Source organism: Cynoglossus semilaevis, chromosome 15 (assembly GCF_000523025.1).
Source record: "Cynoglossus semilaevis isolate Cse_v1.0 chromosome 15, Cse_v1.0, whole genome shotgun sequence".
Lineage (NCBI taxonomy): Eukaryota > Metazoa > Chordata > Actinopteri > Pleuronectiformes > Cynoglossidae > Cynoglossus > Cynoglossus semilaevis.
In genome coordinates, this window is record NC_024321.1 from 10,360,849 (window position 1) to 10,382,049 (window position 21,201).

General features: G+C 39.9%; 4 protein-coding genes across 10 annotated transcripts in view; 2 read left to right on the forward strand and 2 right to left on the reverse strand.

Moving 5' to 3' along the window:
* Positions 1-4,930, forward strand: part of tbc1d10c (TBC1 domain family, member 10C) — a 7,173-nt gene extending 2,243 nt beyond the window's left edge. For both annotated transcript variants that reach the window (XM_008327050.3, XM_025062899.1), the window contains 5 exons: positions 1-90; positions 349-414; positions 499-688; positions 889-1,046; positions 1,344-4,930. The exon at positions 1-90 is cut by the window's left edge and continues 25 nt beyond it. In XM_008327050.3, the coding sequence (XP_008325272.2) occupies positions 1-90; positions 349-414; positions 499-688; positions 889-1,046; positions 1,344-4,448 (3,609 nt within the window). In that variant the 3' untranslated portion in view covers positions 4,449-4,930. The remainder of the gene's footprint in view (positions 91-348; positions 415-498; positions 689-888; positions 1,047-1,343) is intronic.
* On the reverse strand, positions 4,477-9,318 carry rad9a (RAD9 checkpoint clamp component A). 3 transcript variants are annotated; one of them, XM_017039228.2, is made up of 13 exons: positions 9,195-9,318; positions 9,033-9,068; positions 8,869-8,939; positions 8,648-8,721; positions 8,315-8,363; positions 7,561-7,675; positions 7,332-7,431; positions 7,026-7,132; positions 6,654-6,757; positions 6,435-6,499; positions 6,229-6,327; positions 5,480-5,723; positions 4,477-5,173 (listed from the first exon to the last, which is right to left on the reverse strand). In XM_017039228.2, the coding sequence occupies exons 1-13, from the start codon at positions 9,205-9,207 to the stop codon at positions 5,066-5,068; spliced, it is 1,185 nt and encodes a 394-aa protein (XP_016894717.1). In that variant the 5' UTR covers positions 9,208-9,318; the 3' UTR covers positions 4,477-5,065. The 3 variants fall into 3 exon arrangements, with proteins under 3 accessions (XP_016894717.1, XP_008325261.2, XP_024918697.1); XM_008327039.3 differs by having other exon boundaries at positions 9,269-9,287; XM_025062929.1 differs by lacking the exons at positions 8,315-8,363; positions 8,869-8,939; positions 9,033-9,068; positions 9,195-9,318 and adding an exon at positions 8,171-8,262.
* On the forward strand, positions 8,662-14,785 carry LOC103390959 (uncharacterized). Of its 4 annotated transcripts, none has more exons than XM_025062918.1 (7): positions 8,662-8,946; positions 10,795-11,685; positions 11,750-11,892; positions 12,698-13,130; positions 13,260-13,365; positions 13,452-13,639; positions 13,978-14,785. In XM_025062918.1, exons 2-7 carry the CDS (start codon positions 10,795-10,797, stop codon positions 14,275-14,277), a joined length of 2,061 nt encoding a protein of 686 aa, XP_024918686.1. In that variant the 5' UTR covers positions 8,662-8,946; the 3' UTR covers positions 14,278-14,785. The 4 variants fall into 4 exon arrangements, with proteins under 4 accessions (XP_024918686.1, XP_024918685.1, XP_016894708.1 ...); XM_025062917.1 differs by having other exon boundaries at positions 10,655-11,685; positions 13,978-14,782; XM_017039219.2 differs by having other exon boundaries at positions 8,663-8,946; positions 10,655-11,685; positions 11,765-11,892; positions 13,978-14,778.
* A 1,355-nt stretch (positions 14,786-16,140) lies between these two features.
* p2rx3a (purinergic receptor P2X, ligand-gated ion channel, 3a) lies at positions 16,141-20,320 on the reverse strand. The gene is made up of 12 exons (XM_008327040.3): positions 19,794-20,320; positions 18,856-18,991; positions 18,651-18,722; positions 18,496-18,565; positions 17,916-18,012; positions 17,552-17,629; positions 17,305-17,446; positions 17,027-17,163; positions 16,846-16,939; positions 16,582-16,647; positions 16,412-16,489; positions 16,141-16,303 (listed from the first exon to the last, which is right to left on the reverse strand). Exons 1-12 carry the CDS (start codon positions 19,925-19,927, stop codon positions 16,175-16,177), a joined length of 1,233 nt encoding a protein of 410 aa, XP_008325262.1. The 5' UTR covers positions 19,928-20,320; the 3' UTR covers positions 16,141-16,174.
* Positions 20,321-21,201: the final 881 nt, after the last annotated feature.

Sequence of the window (21,201 nt, forward strand, 5' to 3'; positions counted from 1 at the left end):
AAAGCTTACACTCAGTACCAACCAACCGAGGGTTACTGCCAGGCTCAAGGGCCAGTGGCTGCAGTGCTGCTGATGAACATGCCTGTTGAAGTAAATGCTTTATATTTAATATTTAATATTAATATCAGTAAAGACACAAAATCATTTTTAAAAAAATGAAAATTTGAGCCAGATCTTATTAAAAAACAAATCAAACAATCAGTTAAATAACCAAGTAATAACACCATTATATATATAGATGTGTGTGTGTGTGTGTGTGTGCTTTAATTTGAATTGAAGTGTTATAACTTTATAGACACCATTTGCACAGAAATTCTCAATAAAACATCTTCCACCATCCTGTGATAGGAGGCCTTCTGGTGTTTGGTGCAGATAAGTGAGCAGTATTTACCTGGATACTACAGCCCCCTGCTGGTGAGGAGGACATAATCATTCCTACATAAACTAAATGTGCATGAAAGAATTCAAGCTGTTTACAATTTGTCTGACATGGTGCAGGAGGGAGTTCTGTTTGATGCTGGCATGCTGGCCTGGGTCCTGAAGAGGGCATGTCCGGCAGCACATAAACATCTGCAGCTCCACGAAGTGGAGCCCCTAATGTTTGCCACTGATTGGTTGATGTGTCTATTCACCCGTCACCTGCCTTTCAACACTCTGCTCCGAGTCTGGGATTTGTTTTTTTGCTACGGTACATCTTTCGTAAAGAATTATAAATATAGTATTCACACATACAGGAACCAAAAACTGCATCTAAAGTATATTACTAATATGATTGCCTGGAAATGCTATACTGTCTATTTCATTACCCAATTAATACCTGTATCATTTATAATTCACATTTTGACCCTTTTCCCTAGTCTGATCTCCCATCGTCTGTCTTGTGAACAGGAGTGAGGGTCCTGCTTCAGGTGGCCGTAGTCCTAGTCCGTCGGGTCTTAGGTCGTGCTGAGCAGAGAAGGCAATGCCAGGGGCAGATGGAGACTCTGGAGAGACTAAGAGGAGTCAAAGCGCAGGTCAATGACGATGATGACGCCTTTATAGCTGAGGTAAAACAACAACCAACCAAACAAATAAAAATGACAGACAGAAAATGTGTTTATCAGATGCCTGTTTTTACTACATCGCACTTGTGACTAGAAAAATAAACCTTAAAAATACCATAACGAATTTTCTCAACAATATAAAACCGTAGGGTGTAATGATAAAAAGATTAAAATCCAATGACTGCTAAAGTAAAACAGTTTGTGGATAAACTAGATGATGAAGATGGTTACAACATATAGCAAGATGTGATTTGGGGAAAAAAAACTAACTTAAATATTACTTTTATTTCTTTTACTCAGGTTTGCTCGGTGCAATTGTCTTCCCGTGATCTGAAGAAACAAATGGCGAAGGAGTTGGAAAAGTGGAGGAGAGATAAACCCACATCTACATTTGATCCCAGGGGTCGCTGTCAGGGGTATCGCACGGCCTGGATGACGGTCAGGGAGAAGTTTGAAGACCGGGGCAGGAGAAAGAAGGATAAAGACAACCTGTCTGTCGCTCTGACTCGCTCTGCTTCCACTTTGTCACTGTCTCCTTCACTGTTTCAAAAAAAGTTGATGAAAGGTGGAAAAGCCAAGGCAGGAGAAGGGAGTGCTAAAGTTGTAAGGCATCAGTCAATGGGATCGAAGGACGACTGGAGAAGCTGGATTAGTTTAAACCTAAAGAAGGTGCAGGGACTTGAGGAGGAGGAGGATGCAGAGGAAGACAAAGAACCAACAGGGAAAAGTGAAGGGAACGACCAATTAGAAGAACCTACAAAGATAGACAAGGATCCAAACACGGATATTAGGCAAATGGAAGAAAATGAAAATGTGAGAGAACCGAATGAAGCTGAATCAGAGAGAAATGAAACAGTTTTCAGAGAAGGAGAGAAAACTAATGTTGGGACCGAGCCAAACCAAGGACCAACCACTGATGTTCAATGCACTTCCCAACATGAAGAGGAACAGGAGATGAACCCCAACAGGCAATCACAAGTTCAGGAACAACAAACTAGTGAAATCAGTACCGAGGAAACTGTAGGACCAGTGACAGGAAGTGAATCTCTGGATGTTGTGGAAGAAAACGTGTTTGAAAAGCAGGAGGATTACACTGATGAAGCCCAGAGAGACCAAGAAACAGATGAAGTCAAAGTTTCAGGTGAGGCACACATGATTCAAGCTGACCTAAAAACAGAGGAGGAGACGGAGAACGAACAACAGACGCAAGTGGACACAGACCTCAAAAGAAGAACTGAGACAATTCCAGACTCTGAGACAGAAAACAACAACGAGGCCGCAACGCTCACGGAGCCTAATTTAACGCCAGAATTGGAGGTACAAAAAAAGGAGACTAAAGAAACAGACGAGAGCTTAGAAGATGATGTGTTTGAGTCACGGATGGAGGACGAAGAGAGAGAAGAATCCAGTGATCCACCAGAGATGGAGATGCAGGAAAAGGAAACTAAAGAAAGTGACAGGTGTCCAGAAGGTGATCAAATTAATGAAAAGTACCACGGCACGGAGTCAAAGCCTGAAATAGAAACAAGTGAAGAACTCTACAACCAAACAGAGATGGAGACAGGTGGAGAAAAGGCTGACGAGACAGACGAGAGCTTGCAAGATGTTGTGACTGAGTCACAGACGGAGGAGGAAATGACAGAAGAATCCAGCAACCCAACAGAGATGGAGATACAGGAAGAGGAGACTAAAGAGAGTGACAGGCACCCAGAAGGTGATCAAATGAAAGAAATGTACCTCAGCACTCCTGACAGAAAAACGAGCGAAGAACTCTACAACCAGACAGAGATGGAAACAGGTGGAGAAAAGGCTGAAGAGACAGACGGGGGCTCACAAGATGATGTGACTGAGACAGAGACAGAAACAAATGAAGGACTTAACAATCAAGCCGGGGTGGAGACACAGGAAAAAGAGACTGCAGAGATGAACAAAAGCCCAGAAAGTGATCAAATTAAAGAAATGTACCAAAGTACTGTGTCAACGACACAGAGTGAAACAAGAGAAGACCTCAATGACGCAACAGAGACACAGGAAGAAGAGGCCGCTGAAAAGGACGAGAGCTCACACGACTATGAGTCCGAAAAAGAATTCCACAAAGAGACAAAAAAAAGAAAAAACAAGACTGCAGAGACTGACGGAAACCCAGAGAGTGATCATTTCAAAGACATGAGAGAGGAGTCAAACAACCAATCAGAGACAGAGGAACTAGAGACTGCAGAGACTGACGAGGCTTCACAAGACAAATCCGACAGCCAAAAAGAGACAGAAGGTGAAGACAAAGTGGACACAGCACACACTGAACCAAACCCGGACAGAGACAATGAAACAGCTGCAGTGAATGAAACAATGACATCTCCACCTGAAATCAACCACCAACAGGAAGGCAATGATGAAGCAGCAGATACAGATAAATCAGTGAAGGGGTCGAGTGAAGCCTCAGAGTTCGACACAGCAGCAGAAGCCGCAAAACAAACAGTAGAAACTATTTTAACAATGCGCTCACAGTTGGGCGGAAGTGAAACACAAGATGAGACAACAGCCTCACTGAAGGAGGCTGAGGCAGTGACTCTCAGCAAAGAGTCTGATGAGAAGCTGAGCTCAGTAGAAATGAGGTCTTTGGAAAAACCCGCCTGTGCAGAACCAACAGGCCAGGTCACACAGGAGACCGATATCAAACAAAATGTTCCAGAGACTGAAGATGTCAGCATCTCCAGTTCTTCTACAGAAGTCACAGATACTCCACACACTGACATCGACCTAAAGAGACAGGAGGAAGATGTTTCAAGAAAATCAACAATAACAAGTGACCAGATCAGTGACGAGCACTTCACTGACCCACAGGAGAGCAGCCAAACACATTCTATCCCTGACCAGACAGCACATAAACGCATCAAAGAACAGTCCAATCCTGGAAATGTGAATACAACCCATAATTCTCCTGAAGTATCTTTAAAAAACAATTCTTTAAAGTCCGCAGAAGCTGTAAAGCAGAAAAAAGCAGCAGAAAAGGAGTCGTCTCCCACCAGCAAACATTTCTATCTCTTTCACAGACTCAGAGGAGATCAGTCCAAAAAGACTAAAGAGAAGAGGGCACAGAAGATGCAGGTGCCCAAAATCTTAATTCAGGACTTTAGTGATGGGACAGGAAAACTGGTCCAGGAAGGAGGTGAAGAGAAACTCAGCTCCAGGGAGAGAAGAAGGAGGCGGAGGGAGAGGGAGAGACAGGAGAAAGAGGAGGAGAAGTCAAGGAAAAAGAAAGAAAAGGAGATGGATAAGGAGCGAGAGAGGAAGAAACCACAGACCAGAGGAAAAAGTTTCCAAAATCAAAAAAAGACAGAATCAAATGATTCAGCTCAACTGACACAGATAAGATTTTTTAATTCCTATGCCGAGTCTTACTTCTGACAAATGAAGTTAGGTTGAGTTTGTGTCTGTGAGGTGGTTGGCAAGGACACATATTTTTATTTCTATTAATTCTTAATAAAATGTGAGATATTTTCCACAGAATTATGGAAATGTTCAATTTCCAGGATTATTCTCCTTATAATAAAGATGGGGTTGTTACAATCCTACACATAAAGTGACAGTTCTTATTTTTCTCCATGTGCTCTTATTTAGAATTATGATTTTAAAAGTTCATATTTTTGAACAACAAAATGGACTTTGACCCTCTTATTCTTACTACAAACACATATTTTTTATAAATAAATGATCTTTCAAAAATACTTTTTTTTATTTTGGGTGTTTTTTGCTTCTTATTGATCAGTAAAAAAGATGAACAGAAGTGCCTCATGTCTGATCTGACATTATCTGAAAACTGGACAAAACTCTTCAATGAAACGTCCTGAAGATATTATTAACATAATTAAGTCCAAATAAAAACAAAACATTAACACAAGAATTCAAATGATATTCCAAGTATATTCAAGTAGTCTAGGTCCGATGTCAAACGAAGTAAAAGTAGAAAGTGGCTGCTGTCAGGCCCGTCATTTCTTTCACACCATGTCCACAGTCCACTCAGCCTAACTGTCCTCCTCACTGTCACTGGCCAGCACTTCCTGGTTTGTCAAAGGCTGCGTGCTCATCAGAGACGACGAGGGAAGCACGGATCCAAAGAACAAAGAACAAAACTGTGGGAGAAAAATACAAAAAAGGTCAATAAAAAACCGAAAACCTGGTTCTGTTCCATGTTCTTATTTCACCATGCTGAAAGTAAATTGTGACATCTTATCTCGGGCTCAAACTTCACTAAATCACTCTAGATAAACTCTAGAGTGACTCTAATAAACTCACTCTTATTGATTTACCTGTATCTGTTTCAATGCATTGCATGGAAATCTACCGTTTGTTTTTAAATAAACCTATATTAACATGTGCTCAGGAGGAAAACGTAAAATAAATATAAAATCTAATAGTCCTCTGATATTCTTTGATACCTTCTTGTTAGGTGGCCCGTCTGTTTCAGACGTCTCATCTTCCTCCTGTTCATCGTCACTGTGTATCCTCGTTCTGTGATTGGCTGCAACAGGAGGCTTTGAGGTATATTCAGCTAGCGGTGTTGTGGCTGGAGCAGCAGTCGAGGGACCAGGTGCCATGCTGGTATCCATGGCGATGAGATAGGAATCCATGTCATCATTCATGAAATCATCATCAGGTGGGGGAGGGGGTGGTGTTTGTGCTCTGAGATGTGGGAGAAAAATATGAAAGGAATAAAAGAGAAATTGTTGCCATCAAATCAGACTGAAAAGAACCAAAAACTTTGAATCAAGCTTCTAAAGAGAGTTCATCTTACTTTGCCCTCACATTATTATGACAAGCTTATATGTTTGTGTAAGTTTTAAATTGAGAAATAAGGTGTTGGGAAATTTCACACACACCACACCATTTTCTTATGAGCTAAAAAATATGATACTTTTATGACTTTTACAGTTTAAACAAATATAATTCAGGGAGCTAATGGCTTTTTTGTGTACACTTTGTAAAGAGAGTGTTCCAGAGGACCGCGTGTTTTCAAATGGGCACTCAGAACACTTAGAGAATGCAGTTAACTCCCGTTCAGCATGTAGAATTCCAATGAAAAAGATTGAAACTGTCCACTAGATGGCACTGTCCTATTTGAAAAGACAAATCAACTGAAGTGAGAAATACAAAATAAAAATAATAATCTGATGTCATCTTATTTCACCTCTTTGTGTTGCTCTTACGCTGGCTTGGATCGTCAGAAAGTGTAGCCAGCACAAAGTTTCCTTCCAGGACACTGTCTGTCACTGAGAGCACCACAGGACTGACAGACAAAAAAACACACACACACAATCAAAAATTATGCAAATTAAATATGAAATCAACAAAAGTGTTTTATTAGTATTTGCACGTGTGTCTGTGTCTGCTCACCTGCCTGGCTCATCAAAGTACATAGAAATAGGAAGACCTGTTGATTCTGCAAACACTAATAGACCCTGGAGGAGACATAACAATCAACTGAGAAAACTTGATCATTCTTACTGTACTCCGTGTACTGTCATCGTTGTCTCTACTGAACTTCAATGGTTCCAGATGAATGTCCTCCTCTTTTTCTAATTTATTCTTTTCTCAGTATGACCATCATCTCACCCGTAATTCTTTTAGACAGAACGTAATACTGCTGTGATCCTGCACGGAAAATTCATCAAATTCATCTGAAGCAAGACACAGCTCTGTCAGCATGGCCTTAGACTCTGAAAAAAGAAAAACAAAAAAAAAACACAAATACAAATTTTTAGACCATGAAAAAACCAACTTACTTTAACCTGGTACAACACAAAGATGTTGTTGTGTCTTCCTGTCAAAATGACTATTTGTAGCTTTAGAATTTAGCTAGCTTTTTTAATAGCTTTTTTTTTTTTTTTACTTCTTATCTTGTTCCATTCACTGTTAATATTTAAAATAAAAAGTGTCAAATGCACTTAAGGAAATCATTTTACTCACACATTTTATTTTATTCACCTGTTTCTTCATCCACATGATTCCTGAACCACATCCGGTCAGCATTTACTGAAACAGTAACTTCATCCAGTGATGAAGGAAAATGCATGACTGTGTCCACCAGCAGCCTGTGGGTCAGAGAAAGTTTAATGAAATTCAAGCTTCTCATAGAAAAGGTAAAGAAAGAGCCAGAGCAGAAAGCTACAGCTCAAATCTCGATTTAGAATTCAACAATTTTACAAAGTGGTTCAAAGATATAGAGCAACAGGACTGACTGTCAGTTATTGTAATACATTACAATATAAATGGCACATTGATTCCACAGACCTGGATTTGGCTTTGAACACATTACCACAGCTGTCCTTATCAAAAACCGCCTGTAAACTTTCACTGTCCTGAAAAGACAGGTTATGTGTTTTCAGCAAACCTGCAAAGAAAATAAAGGATTTTTTTTAATTTTTCTCGGGGAAGAAAGTAATTGTAAATCATGCATCAACCTTATAAAAGCATAAAAAGATAATTGCAACCATTGGGGGCTGGAGAAAAGCACCGTTACCATGTTTGCAGTGCAGTGTGAATGTGAGTCGGTTTTTCTTTTTGTCCAACACAATGTGACACTTTTCCACTGTCTTCTCAAGAGACGCCAGAGACCTGAACACAGCCTGCACACTCTGACTCATTCACAGTGGAAAATTAAATACAAATTAGACTTTATCCTGAATTTTATACAGTGAGTACTAATCATGACACATATTTTACAGTTGTTACAAACAGTTTATGCACAATGTGCACATATTGGTCTGATTTGGCTGCCTTTCACAAGTAAATGGTTGCACAGCCTGAACACAAACACCTAGAGAATCAAAAGATTTTTATTCACAAGGTATAGGGTCCTTCCACCAGCGCACGTCTTGTCTTGTGTCATATGTAAATGACACTGGTCTATTTCAAGTGCAATTTTGAATCTCTAAGATGAAGGCAGTAATAACTAATTACCACTTTCTCATTTGTTTCAAAATCTGTTCCCAGGTACATTGTGCTTTTCTTTTTATGACACTTATCCCCCTAGAGTTTTACTTGCTTATTCTGCAATGCTGAATATCTTGAATATGTCGAATATGCACATTGCACATAGAGTGACTCAGGTTACGCCTCACTGTACTTACAGTATACATGTACTACTGCGCCTCTCCAAACTCTTGGAATTTTTATCTCCTGACAATAGCCCTCCTGTCTCTGATCTGATATTTCTGGTACACTGCAGCACAGCACAAGACTTGTCATAAAAAAAAAATCTTGTTTCAACACACCTTTATTGCCATCCTGCAACGGAAAACATTCTCACTAGGAATGGTGTACCTATCAAAGAGGAAACATGGAGACGTCTCAAATATTTTGGACATGACAGTGCAATCTCTCTGACTGACACTCTCTCTCTGTCTCTCTCTCTCACACTCACATATAGAACATGTTACGCAAATATCCTATTACATACATAATCTTAGATTGTCAATAATGAGGTTTTGCCTATTTCGTATACAGTTCTTTGTCGATTCAATTCTATGAGAACATTTAAATATTTTCCTATAATGATCTGCAAAGGCAAAAAACAACCCCCCTCCCCCCACACACACGGTCTCCACCTGCTGAAGTAGAGTGGTGCGAACAGGAAACAAGCATATGCTGACCGAGATGAGTTGACAGACCGCAGAGCCAGCTTCAACAAAAGAGAGAGAGAGAGAAAACATCAGCGCTATTCAGTGAAGCACATCATACACCAACAGGAAGCTACAAGATCAATGCAACACAAGAGGAAGTTTTGGTGTTTTCTGTCGGTCTGTGTATGTGTGTGAGAGTAGCTCACTCCATCATCTTGAGGCTCCACATACAGCTCATCACCGATCCTGGACAGCGAGTGGATGGCTTTAGCCAGCACTGAGCGGTACATCCACACACATTTTATGATTATTTACATTATAACAACCAGATAGGTTTGTATTTTGTTGCGAAATAATAAATATAACCGACCTTTTACGTTTCCTCCTGTTACGATGCAGTCCATGCCTAGAAATTAGACAGTACTTTTTGTTTAGTTAGCAAACTATGCTAAAAGTGAGCTAAGTCTGCTTAATACATTTCTATAAAGGTAAACCACTGAGGGTTTGATAGTTTGCGCTTTGACTAAACAACCTTGCAAATACATTCTCTGTTTGGTCGCTTTTCTTATTTAGTTTGAACTTCTGCTGGGCTACGCAACATCTTACAAAACTCCAGCGTTGTTTGCGCCGCCATTGTCCACTTCCGCCCGGTGAACCAATCAGAGAGTTAGTCGTCCAAGAGTCTGCGTGTCAATGAGCGCATGCGCATTGACGTTACATACAAGTGTATAAGATAGTTGCTACCATGGTTAAAGATGTTTTAAAAAAACATTGTTTCGAGGGATAGCAGGGCTTTTAAATATATATATATATATATATATATATATATATTTGATTAAGATGATTATATAATATTATATTTCATTTTGGCATCAACAAAAATATTTCTGGAGATAGGTGCTACTTTAATGAAAAATAGAGAACTATGTTAATCCCACACAAGGGAAAATGATGTGTTAACAGCAGCTCTGCTGCAACAGGCGACAAGTATGTGGTTCCTTGTGCATAATGCACCTTATACAAGATTTATACTATGCTTGTACATCATAAAAATATAGTATTTACCTTTTTTGATCTTGTCACATACTGATGTTGTGCTGAGGTTTATCTCTATTAATCGTATTTTCTATATAGTAGGAAAAGAATATATAAAGTTATTTTCACATCTACATATCCTTTGTATATTCAGTAACACAAATGTTACTTTATTAGAGTCATTGTAAACTTTTCTACTTTTTCTACTACATGTGAGAAACACGCAAGAAAATAAATAACACGTAAAAAAACGTACAAGTAAAAAAAAAAAAAAAAACACTTTTACATGGAAAGATTCTCCTAAACCTACACAACAATAATTAAAATATATTTTAGATTTCTACAAATATTATTATGAATATTTTTGGCTTGCTTTTAACTACCAATTACCAGTCAAGTATCACAGTGTGTGTGTGTGTGTGCATATGTGTGAAACAGCAAAAGAGAACTGGTGAGGAAAGATAGGCAAATAGAAAGATGGGCAGAGAGACAGGCGGAGAGGGAGAGTCACTGTCAACACACAATTATCTCACCTCACTGGTCTTTCTTGTTGGTTTGCTTCAGTGTGTAAGATTGAAGGAACATTGAGGTCCCTCCTCTGATCACCAGTTAAAGTAGGAGCGTGGCTAAATAACTCTTCTTAACTGAAACTGAGCAAAGGGACTTTGGAAGGACACAGTGTGGTTATTTCTAAACATCTGTGGATTAAGGAGATATAGAAGCGTCATAGAATGATCACCTATGAGAAGGAGGAGCATAATCAAGATTCAAGACACTTTCTTCTATGCATGTTTGATCAGGGATCTGTCTTGACATATCCTGCAGAGAGAGCTATAGAGAGGGAAACAAAGATTGGTATATGGAAAAAGTAGAGAAGTAGAAACAACATTGGACTTTGGGTTGGGCTGATTTTTTTTTTTTCTCATGTTTTCTTTTTCCTTATGTCATGTCTTTCAGTTTCTCTTAAAGGAAAAGTAATGTCAAAGGCTGTCTGGATTGCACCTCCCCTTTGCTTTGGAAAATATTGTGGTGTTTACATCTACGCATTGTTGACATGCTTTTCAATGCGTTTTGAGAGACAACTATTCTGTTCTTAGATGTCTCAGCCACAGAATCTGACAGACACTCAGGGACTGCTGCAGTCTATGCTGCAGAGACTCAAGCTCCAGCCGGGACGAGAGGGTCAGTCAATCCCATCCAGCCCTGTTACCACCTCAGCTGCCACATGGAATCAGGATGAAGACAAAGGACAGCGAAATCCAGAGAAATTACACCACGTCAATGGATTTGAACCTAAGACCAATGGTATTTCTCCGAAACAGTTTGGGATCACTGCTGTGGAAAGTAATTTTGGCTCCAAAGGTGGGGATATACAACAACCAATCCAAAGTCATGACATGGACAGGACTAACTTTTCTTCACCCGCCGTGAAAAACAACATTGATTATGCTGCAAGTGGGAAAAAGGTATTGGGAGAAGCTGCACAGCCTGAAATTAGCCTGGGAGGAACAGGGGAGTCCCTTCCTGCCAGATCACTTAAGGATCATGATATCAGCCCTTTAAAAAAAACTGATGGCGAAAAATTCAAACTTAGCAGTCCTGCAATGCTGAGACAAACTGCTGGAGATAAATATACTGTCACGATCTCAGGACAGCAGCAGGAACAGAGTGAAGACTTTACGGCCAGAGTTTATGCATGGTCCCCAAAACCCAGACATTCAAATGTTGACACTAGAGGTCTAGACAATAAAACCTCATATGTAGAAAATGGAGGTTTTGGAGACTTTGGTCAAAGTAAAGACATGCTGTTTGTCGCAAGTAGCCAAACAGCAACACACAACAACTTAAAGAGAGCACAGCGATCGTCTGATAATAAAAAAAGGAGGTGGACACAGAAGATTAAGGAGAAATGGTTGGACAGGTCAGGGAGCAAAAGGGGAAAAGACCAAGGCGGAGGAGCAGACCATAAGGCTGAGCACGGAACTGAAGTAAGTGATGAATATTATATTTATTTTTATATATATATATCAACAGATCAGAATTTCCTCACAGATTTATCCCCACAAGCAGACAACAGAAGGTGTAAATGCTTCAAGGAGAGAATCAGAGGCGACTTCAGCCTCACTGGACAGCAGTGACCTCAGTGAGACTCTGACTGTGATCTCTGAGGAAGACCCTTCGGAAGATCGGACCAGGTATTTTACCCTGAGACTGACTCTGAAAACTGTAGTAAAATATATTTGATCTCACTCTGGTAAAAATATGTCAGGTATGTGACGGCCATTTTCAGCCAGCACTGCGATTGGTTGAGCACAAGCCTGTGTCACCCACAGCATCTGTCGTCAGCCATCTTTAACCACACACTTGGATGGCAACAAGTCACATGACATTTTAATTACACCTTTATGTAAATAATACAACAGCAGAAAAAAAACAATAGCAGCAGTGTTCAGATGTTTCGCTCAGGTGAACTGAATTCACAGATGTATTTTTGAGTATTCCCTGATAACGAGTACTTACTCTGGGTCTGAATACAAATGCAATAAACTGGAAGGTGTACACTGTAGATGGAACAGCTCTGTTGATAACAGGGTGCAATATTAAGGTATGAGCTCAACACTCCCTTCATCTTTGACTAAAAAAATAATCAAAACTAAGGATAGAATAAAAAAAAATTAAACTGAGCAGCACCATTTTAAAGTTTCAACAAACAAATTGGCACATAATGTAGGTTAAATTAGTCTAAACAAAAGTGACTTGGTGAACTGGAAACGCCTCACCTATCAACTGAGTCATTAAACCAAGAGGAAACATTAACACATTTGGCATGTTGGCATTTTTGTCCCTTATTTTTTAAATACTTCCAAATTGCTGACATTGCTGATGAATTAGTCATGAGGACAATGAGACACTGGACTGCAGTAGAAATACCGTGACAATGACTGACTGGTATAATTTAACTGTTGTCATAATATTGATCGTATTGTGTTCCTGCTCCAGGTCATCTGGTGACTTTGACTTTGGCCTGGGTTCATTCAGCCTCCTGGAGGAGATTGTCACCGGTCAGGAGTGGGCTAAGTTTCTAAACCCCAGTGTCACTGCCACCTCCACCAATCAGAAACAGCCAGAAGAGCCACTGAGCCAGCTCCAAAGCCGACCAAACAGTCACCACAGTGGGCAGTCTTCTTTAATGTTAAGCCAACAAGCGGGCGGACACAGCTTCACTGGCACAGGGTCGACTTCAGGTCCGTATTTCGTCTCGACACACATGTCACCTGACGCCTTTCAACTTGTGAGTATGGAAGTGTCTGAGGGCAAAGGGCGTCAGCAGCAGGAAGTTCACAGAGCAGCTGATCAGTCAGAGCCAATGGAAGAAGTTCAGACAGCAGAGAGCGGGCGGCGGCAGCAGCACAGACCGCCATCCTTTACTGAGGTCAGTTCCATTGTCAATTTAACATCTCATTATGAAAAAAAAGAGAAAAATCCATAAAGCTGCCAAAGCTGCCATAAATGTCACACCTGTGTTGGAGTGGATTACCTAGTAATCTGGTCACAATTGCAGCCTGCAGGTAATGTGATCCACTCAGTCCTGAAGAACGTCCACCAGAACAGAAAGAGGCAGCACCAGTCAGCTGCCAGAGATGAGGCGCTTCGCTCTGAGATAACAGGTGGCGCTGAGGGGACGAGCAGAGGTGGAGACAAACTTTAACTCTGACTTAACACATTTCAACCTTTAAATTCTTTTTTGTCACAGGAGCGGCGCTGAGCTCAGCCTACAGCCGTGATGTGACGAATGAGACACAGCGTGATGTCGACATGTCTTCAAGTTCTCCTACTACAAGTCTCACTCCCTCCTTCAGACCTTTTGCTTATCCTTCTCGGAGTGTTCTGAAACACACAGAGTCCCTGGACTGGTCCTCCATGGAAACAGAGACCAAAAGGGTAAGATATTGTGGAACACAGTGCCTCCTTGTGGCAGGAAACCACCTACACCACTTACTGTAACTACATAATTGAAATAACTTGAAATTTGCCTTTATATAACAGAATTCTGGTAAATTGGTAACTGATTTATTGTGTCTAAGTATCTATGAGATCAAGCCTTTAAGGAAACTCTAATAGAAAAAGCAAATAAAAACTAAATCCCACCCACAGTCCATACAGAAACAGACATAACAAACCCAAACTACTCACCCTGTAGAATTTTATTGCTGCTATTTTTCTTGATTCCTTTTTTTCTTTGACATTCTTCACTGTTCCTTTTACCCTTCCTGTTTCAGAGGCGAGTGGAGGAGAACCGAAGGGTTCATTTTGCAGAGGAGGTGGTGACCATAGACCCTCCAGAGTTTGATATGGATGCAACAGAGTCTGAGGAGGAGGAGGAGGAGGAGGACAATTCTGTGAACGACCACGACTCGGGGCAGTTGGCCACACAGGTCACATCGGCCTCAGCATCAGGAGCAGCAGCAACAGCAACAGCAGCAGCAGCAGCAGCAGCAACGACGTGGCCAGGCTTCCCTGCTTGGATACAGGCTCTGAAGATGAGGAACTCGGGGAGGAGGCGCAGCTACAGACTGTAATAGAACAAAACATCAGCATCTGATCTCAAAAATCACTCTCTCCTCAGATAATAAAGAAAAGAAATAAAGCCTTAAAGCAAACGGATGTGATCTGAAGATATGTTACAAAAATGACATTTGCAATGTCAGGCTAATACTTTCTCATTGTTTATATACATAAAACAATATATAAATTATATTTAAAAGAAAAAAAATCTCAATCTTATTTTTGCATTTTTGTAAAACAACTGAACTTCAGACTGTATTTTGTTTTGTATGTTTTGTATTTCACAGAAAAAACTATTTTTGTTAACACAAAGCACCTTTAATCTTTGTTCGTAGAAGCACTGTTCAAACTGTTCAAACCTTGTATTGTTCTGAGTAAGTTTAACCTCGTGATCGCTGACATTAAAGACTGTTTCCAAACTGCTGACTCGTATTTCAGTCAGTTATTTTCATAATTATCATAAACATTCTTATCATGACCAATCAGACACTTCTCCAGCTTCTGTTCCAATGACTACACTGACTGACTGACTGGCTGAAACCTTCCTTTTCCTCAGTGGAGGGGCAGCAGAGGGTGTACAGTAATGGTCGTGTAGATCATATTCTGTGCTGTCCATTACATGCATTAAACATTCATTTGAGTGACTGAATTTCGGCAGTTTATCACGTTCTGTGGCGAGCTGCCGTCAATTCCTCTGTGGCCTCCATTCACAGCTATCTTTTCTTGTAAATCACTGTCAGAGCCATTAGAGCCTCTTTAGCTCTTAAGCTCTATCTGTGTTAGTGACCTGGTCACGTTTTACAGACAGACGAGTGACGACTTGGGAAGAAAAAAAGGACGAGAATGGCATAAAAAAAAGAGAAATTAGGAAAATGCAACATTGATCTTTGAGAAGAAGACACTGAAGCAGGAAAATAAAAAAGTCAAATTGACCACAGGAAAAAGGTGAAATTAAATTATTCCATCAGAGCCTACAGTAGCTCTCACCACTGTGTGTGACCACAGTGAAGTGGACTAAGGATGGGCTATTTGTAAACCACCAACAACACACACACACACACACAGACGTGCAGCCATCCTCCCTGTGTCTTTACGCTGGGTTCAATGATTTTATTTGTTGTAATGTAAATTTTCAGTGGTACAGGAGTAGCAGATACTGGTACACAATAATATATTTTAATATATTATTATATTATATTTGAGTCGCACCTGAGTATAAGTCGCAAACTCAACCAAAGGATGAAAACAACTGGCTACTATTTGGCATGGTATATACAGTATATATTTATACTAAATACAGTATCAACTTAATTTATGAGTGAATGTTCTACTTTTTGAACCTGTGGTTTTCTGTAAAAAAATGTTTTCTTTTAATATTTAATAGCAAAGAGCATTGGTTTCAGGAGATGGAAAAAGTTTTAAAAAGAGCAAAGAGAAAACTCAACCAATTACTACTTTACTGAAACAGTGCTGAAGCTAAGACTTCCTAATGTGTCAATAATGTTGTCAAAAAGCTGTTACTGTCTAGTGGTCACATGTCACAGTTACAGTACTGCATGGGAAAATACTGCAGACCTTCAGTACTGTAATGTAGTCGAGCCGTTTGACCAGAGCAATTCTTAAATGTTTGATTTTTGGTCAAACTTCTGACCTGGGTGGGTTCGGGCTGAGGTTTTTGTCTTTTGTTCTCTACGCCGCAACACTTTCAAAATTAATTGCCTGTGAGTTAGGAGTGAAATTCTTATGTGCCTCATCTCAGGGCCAGACCAAATTGGTTTGTGAGGTTTTTTTTTAGGTCCATTGATTGGAGCATTAACTGCAGCGTCACAGCGTTCTGCCAAAAAGTGTCCCGTCATCAATGTCCTCTGGTTTTTCTCTTTTTTTTTTTGATGCCAATGTTGTAGTTTTGAGTCACAGAGGTAGGTCGGAGGTGGAGAGAGAAATGGCCCCAGAATCATATGGACTTTTGATGCCTGGTTTGAGTGACAGCTGACTGGCTGGGCTCTGAGCGAGGGAGGCTTCTATCTGAGCTTCAGACACCTGGAACGACAAGGAAAAAAACAGGAAATGAAACCCTCGTCGAAGAGTTGTCCTGACCACCTGCTGAAAATGACACCACTGGGGTCGCTGTGTTTGAGACCATTTTACCTCTTCAAATTTCTTGGCTTTGTACTGCTCCGCGCCCTTCAGGAAGTTCAGCACGATGATGTCACAGAGGACTGTCCCCTGACGAAATGTATAACAAACAAGAATTAAAAACTGACATCAATGTGAGAAGACAAAACAGTTCAAAACATATTTGCTCAAAAAACTCCTACCAGTCCAATAGAGGTGAAAGCAGCGACCAGGTTGATCAGTGTTGGGATGGTGTTGAATTTCCCAGCCTAAAAAGACAGAAAGAAGGATCTGTGAACATTACATTAACATATAAAATTACTTTTAAAGGGATATGTACATGGAGTTTGTTTATAAACAATAGTAAAGATTTCTACTTACTACACATTAAATAGTTGCTATTTTTGTAATGTTTAAAAATAACTTCCCAAATGTAGCCTTCATACACAGTCATCATTAATACTCACTTTTCCCGTGATCATAACATCAAAGCGTATTGCGAACACCTTGTGAAGTGTCCGATACTCTGTCCCATTCTCTGTCTTGTAATATTTTGCAAATCTGTATTTAAAACAAAAAAATTAAAAAATGGAATATTTAATTGGTTAAAAGTTGGTAAAGGTTAAAGAAAGAAATGTGGCCTCTGACCTGAAGTTGTATCCCTTGGAGACAGCATTCTTGGCAAATGGTAAGTCCAGGCGCGTAAAAGAATAGTTGGGCACACAGTTCTCGACGTTCAGGTCCAGGTTACAGATCCACGCTATGTTTATTCCTATCTCTCCACCCTGATGTAGAAGAAGCAGAGGTGGAGGTGAGAGAACGGACAAAAACCCAATGGTCCAAAAATGATGTGTAAAAATGAATTCATGTCAGTGTTTAGTCAGACTGGAGCAGACGGTGATGAAAGAGGAGAGGAGAGGAGAGACCTTGTCTGCCAGGCTCTTCACACTCTGCCCCGTGGAGTTTAGAATTTCCCCCACCCGAAAGATGGGACAGAAAGGGTTGGTCTCCGGGTGGTAGATGCATTTCTTGATCTCCGACGACGTCATGGTTGAAGGAAAGTTTCCTCTGAGAGACAAACACGTCATGGAGTGGATTTTAATTTACTCAGAATGTGAATTCAATTTAAAATTTGAATTTGTTCTTTTTTTAGTGTGTGTGTGTGTGTCCCACCTCGTGACATTAAAGAGCGGAAAGCGAATGCTGTTTTTGATGAAAATAGTGAAGTTTTCCACGTCATACATGGGAGTGCTGTGGAGAAGGAGGAGAGAGAAGAGGTGCGAGGATGAAAAGGTCGCACCGCGGTCACGAACACACTTTTAATGACATTAAAACAATAACTTTCCACTAACCGGGAAGACAAACACTACATCTGCGAGATTTAAAATGTTTGTTTTCACAACTGAATTAAACAAATACAGAACCAGGGTTTGAACATTTGGACCAGGTTTGGATGGCTGGACTCTTGGACCAACTGCTGCAGGAGCGTATTAAACCCAGTGTAAATGTACCGACAGACGGCTGATCAAAAACCTACATATCAACATTTATGTTCTCTGCTGGACACCATCCTTCTATTTCACACATGCCCTTGGTGTTATTGCCGGACTTGAGGCAAACGCCTGTTATTTGTCCTGTTGGAAAAGAAGAAGAAGAAAAAGACAAACAGGAGATGTGGAAATGTAAATAAACTTCCTTTTAAAATGTAAATTGAAAAATATCACATACGATTTGAAACTTTTAAAACTTTAAATGTTTAAACTTAAACTTTGGTTAAATCATATCATCATACTATACTATACTATACTATACTATACTATACTATACTATACTATACTATACTATACTATACTATACTATACTATACTATACTATACTATACTATACTATACTATACTATACTATACTATACTATACTATACTATACTATACTATACTATACTATACTATACTATACTATACTATGTATATGGGAGTGGGATTTTAGTATGGTATAGAAGTATAGTATGCAGGGTTTACAGACAGAGGACGAAGAACGTCGTCTTTCTGTAGTTCAGATGAGATGGCTGCTCTTTTACATTGGTCACCATTAGGTTTAGCGCCACCTATTGACTCACCATTGGAAAGGTTGGTTTCTAAATGCTCCTGGCAGTCTTCATCTGTCTCACATGTAAACCTTTTCTCAGTCTGAAGGAAACACACACACACACACACACATAAATACGTTGGATTTAATGCTTCTCTCGATCTTGCCTAACAGTCATGTTCTCACCTCTGCACAAGTTCTTTGGAACTGATTTTCCGTGATAATGAGTTTGGTCATGATGCAGAACACGCCTGAACCCTGAAACACAGCACGGCAGATCAAACTGTTGGTTATGCTCCCGGTGTTGAAGAGGAAGGTGAAGATGATGAAGATGCTGTCTGTGTGTAGAGCGTTAACTGAGCCTTAACATGGCCTCGCAAGCACAAACCACCTGTGGGGGGAAGACGTAGTCGGCCACATCCATCACACGGTTTTGATGCACACCGAATCCTTTGACTTTGGTCATGACGGACGACTCGATGCCGGTGTCGATCACCTGATACGCCTTCTCATGGATGAAAACCCAACTACAGGTCGAGGGACACAAAACACATTATTATTATTATTATTATTAGAGATACAGCACTTAGGTTATACTGGAAGTGTAATATTATTATCAACATTGTCATATTAAAGAAGAAGACGAATATGAAGACGACTTTGTTTGCGTTTTCCTGTTGCACATCTGTACAGAGCGTAGAAGGACAGGGAGTATCCAAACCATAATTAGTAAGTCAGTAATAAAAGAGTTCTAAATTTCTATTCACTTTTTGTTCCACAAATATTTCTATTATACAATCAAACAATCTTCATCAAACTTATTTGGTGTAACCTTTTCAGTGTAAAACAATCATCATTTTGACTACTTTATTTCAAACTAATGTTAAGAGGAAAGAATACAAAGCACATGTTGATATGACGTCATTCAAATTAATGTATTATATGTAAAATGTCTGTACTACACTTTTACATTTACTTTTACAACTACAGACTTTTTTCAAATTAAAAGTCTACTCATACAACTGGTTATTTCAGCGTTTATTAGACTCTTTAATAATAATAGCAATTTTTAAAAAATAGTATTTTCTTAGTCCAGTGACGCTACCTCTAATTAATCTATTTAAGACATCAATACTTAAAAAAAGGGAATATTAAACAGGTGTTTGCTTCATTTCACTTCGGTTCCTCTTTTTACCCTAAAAGTTATGACTAAAAAGGAAGTGAAAATGAATCATATTTACTACACAAATCTAAGGAAAACAGCATTTTATGTCACATAGAATTTTTCAAAAAATAATTATGTAGAAAAAAAAAAGTTCAAATACTGACCCGGCAAAGTAGGCAATGATGAGCACCTGCACGATGCGGTTGATGATGCCTACAGACCAACTCTTCACCACCACAGACTTGGTGGTCTCGTAGGTGAAGAAGTCAGTGACGCAGCCCCACACGAACGAGCCCATGGCTGCTCTCCCACTGCCTGAGAGGAAACGTCTCCAAAGTCTCAGTGATGTTTTCTGCTGCCTCACTTCTGAGCCGTGGTTCTGCTGGTGGAACAGCTGGATGAGGTGCTCATCAGACCAGGTTCGGACTTCTTTGTGCTCGTCTGCCTCACTGCATTTTTGACCTCACCGTGTTGGTTTTGTTGGTTTATGACACAAAGTGGACCTCCCTTCTTGCACTGAACTGAGTGACGGTGATGTGGAAGTGTCTCCACGGTCCCTCCCTCCTCCTCTCTCATCCTTCACCACAAATCCCCATCTCCCTCGCCTCTTTTCTCCATCCATCTTTGGTTTATTTCAGCCACGTGCAGGATTTCTGTAAAACACATTAAGACAGTTGTTCATATGTTGCTTTTAATACTGTACCAAAAAAAACCACACATTTATTTGACGTCAGATAGTGGTTTCTGGACAATCATAGCAGTTTTAAGGCCATATTAATATTTTTCCTACATCATCATTTATTTCCTTTAGCATTTAGCACCTAATCTAGACAAGAAGGCACCGTTTTAAATGACTGACTGTTGTCATTGTGAAAAAAGACTTTTCATTCCAGTATTTGTATCCACTGTCTAAAGCTAAGCTGTAACTGTTAGGACTGAAAAGAGGCGCCTGTCTCTGCTGGAGTTTCTCTTGGTGCATCAAAACGTCAGAACCATCATGGCTGCCTCGTTGGACCGGACCATATTTGTAAACACTGTGATCGACTATAATCAAGTTCACTACTGTACTGTAATTATTATATTTTACTGAGTTAAACAAGCACAAATGATGCCTTGTAAAAATGACTTAATGTTGCACAACACATGTAAAGATATTTTGAGCATTGTTCATAGGCAGAAAAATGACACTCTTTTTTCAACAACTTACTCTGGCTTCTTGAATTTGATCTTACTAAGAGCGACTCTAGACTGAAGTACAATGAGGTATTACTTTAAAGACCCGGATAGGCAGCCTAATGTATTCACACTCATTCAAATGTCCAACATGTCTACATTAAGTGCTACAAGAAGCAGGAGTTTAGATGTGAGGGAAAAAATGACAAACTGTTGTATTACTGACAAATTTGTAACGATTGAGCCACATGATACGACCGATTCTCAATACACTTACGCACCCCAGCAGCATTACTGCCTCTCACATCAGGCAGATAATGTACTGATGCAATGACAGTGTGTGTGCGCGTGTGTTTTTGTGTGTGTATAAATGTATGTGGCTTCAGCCAATGTCATTTC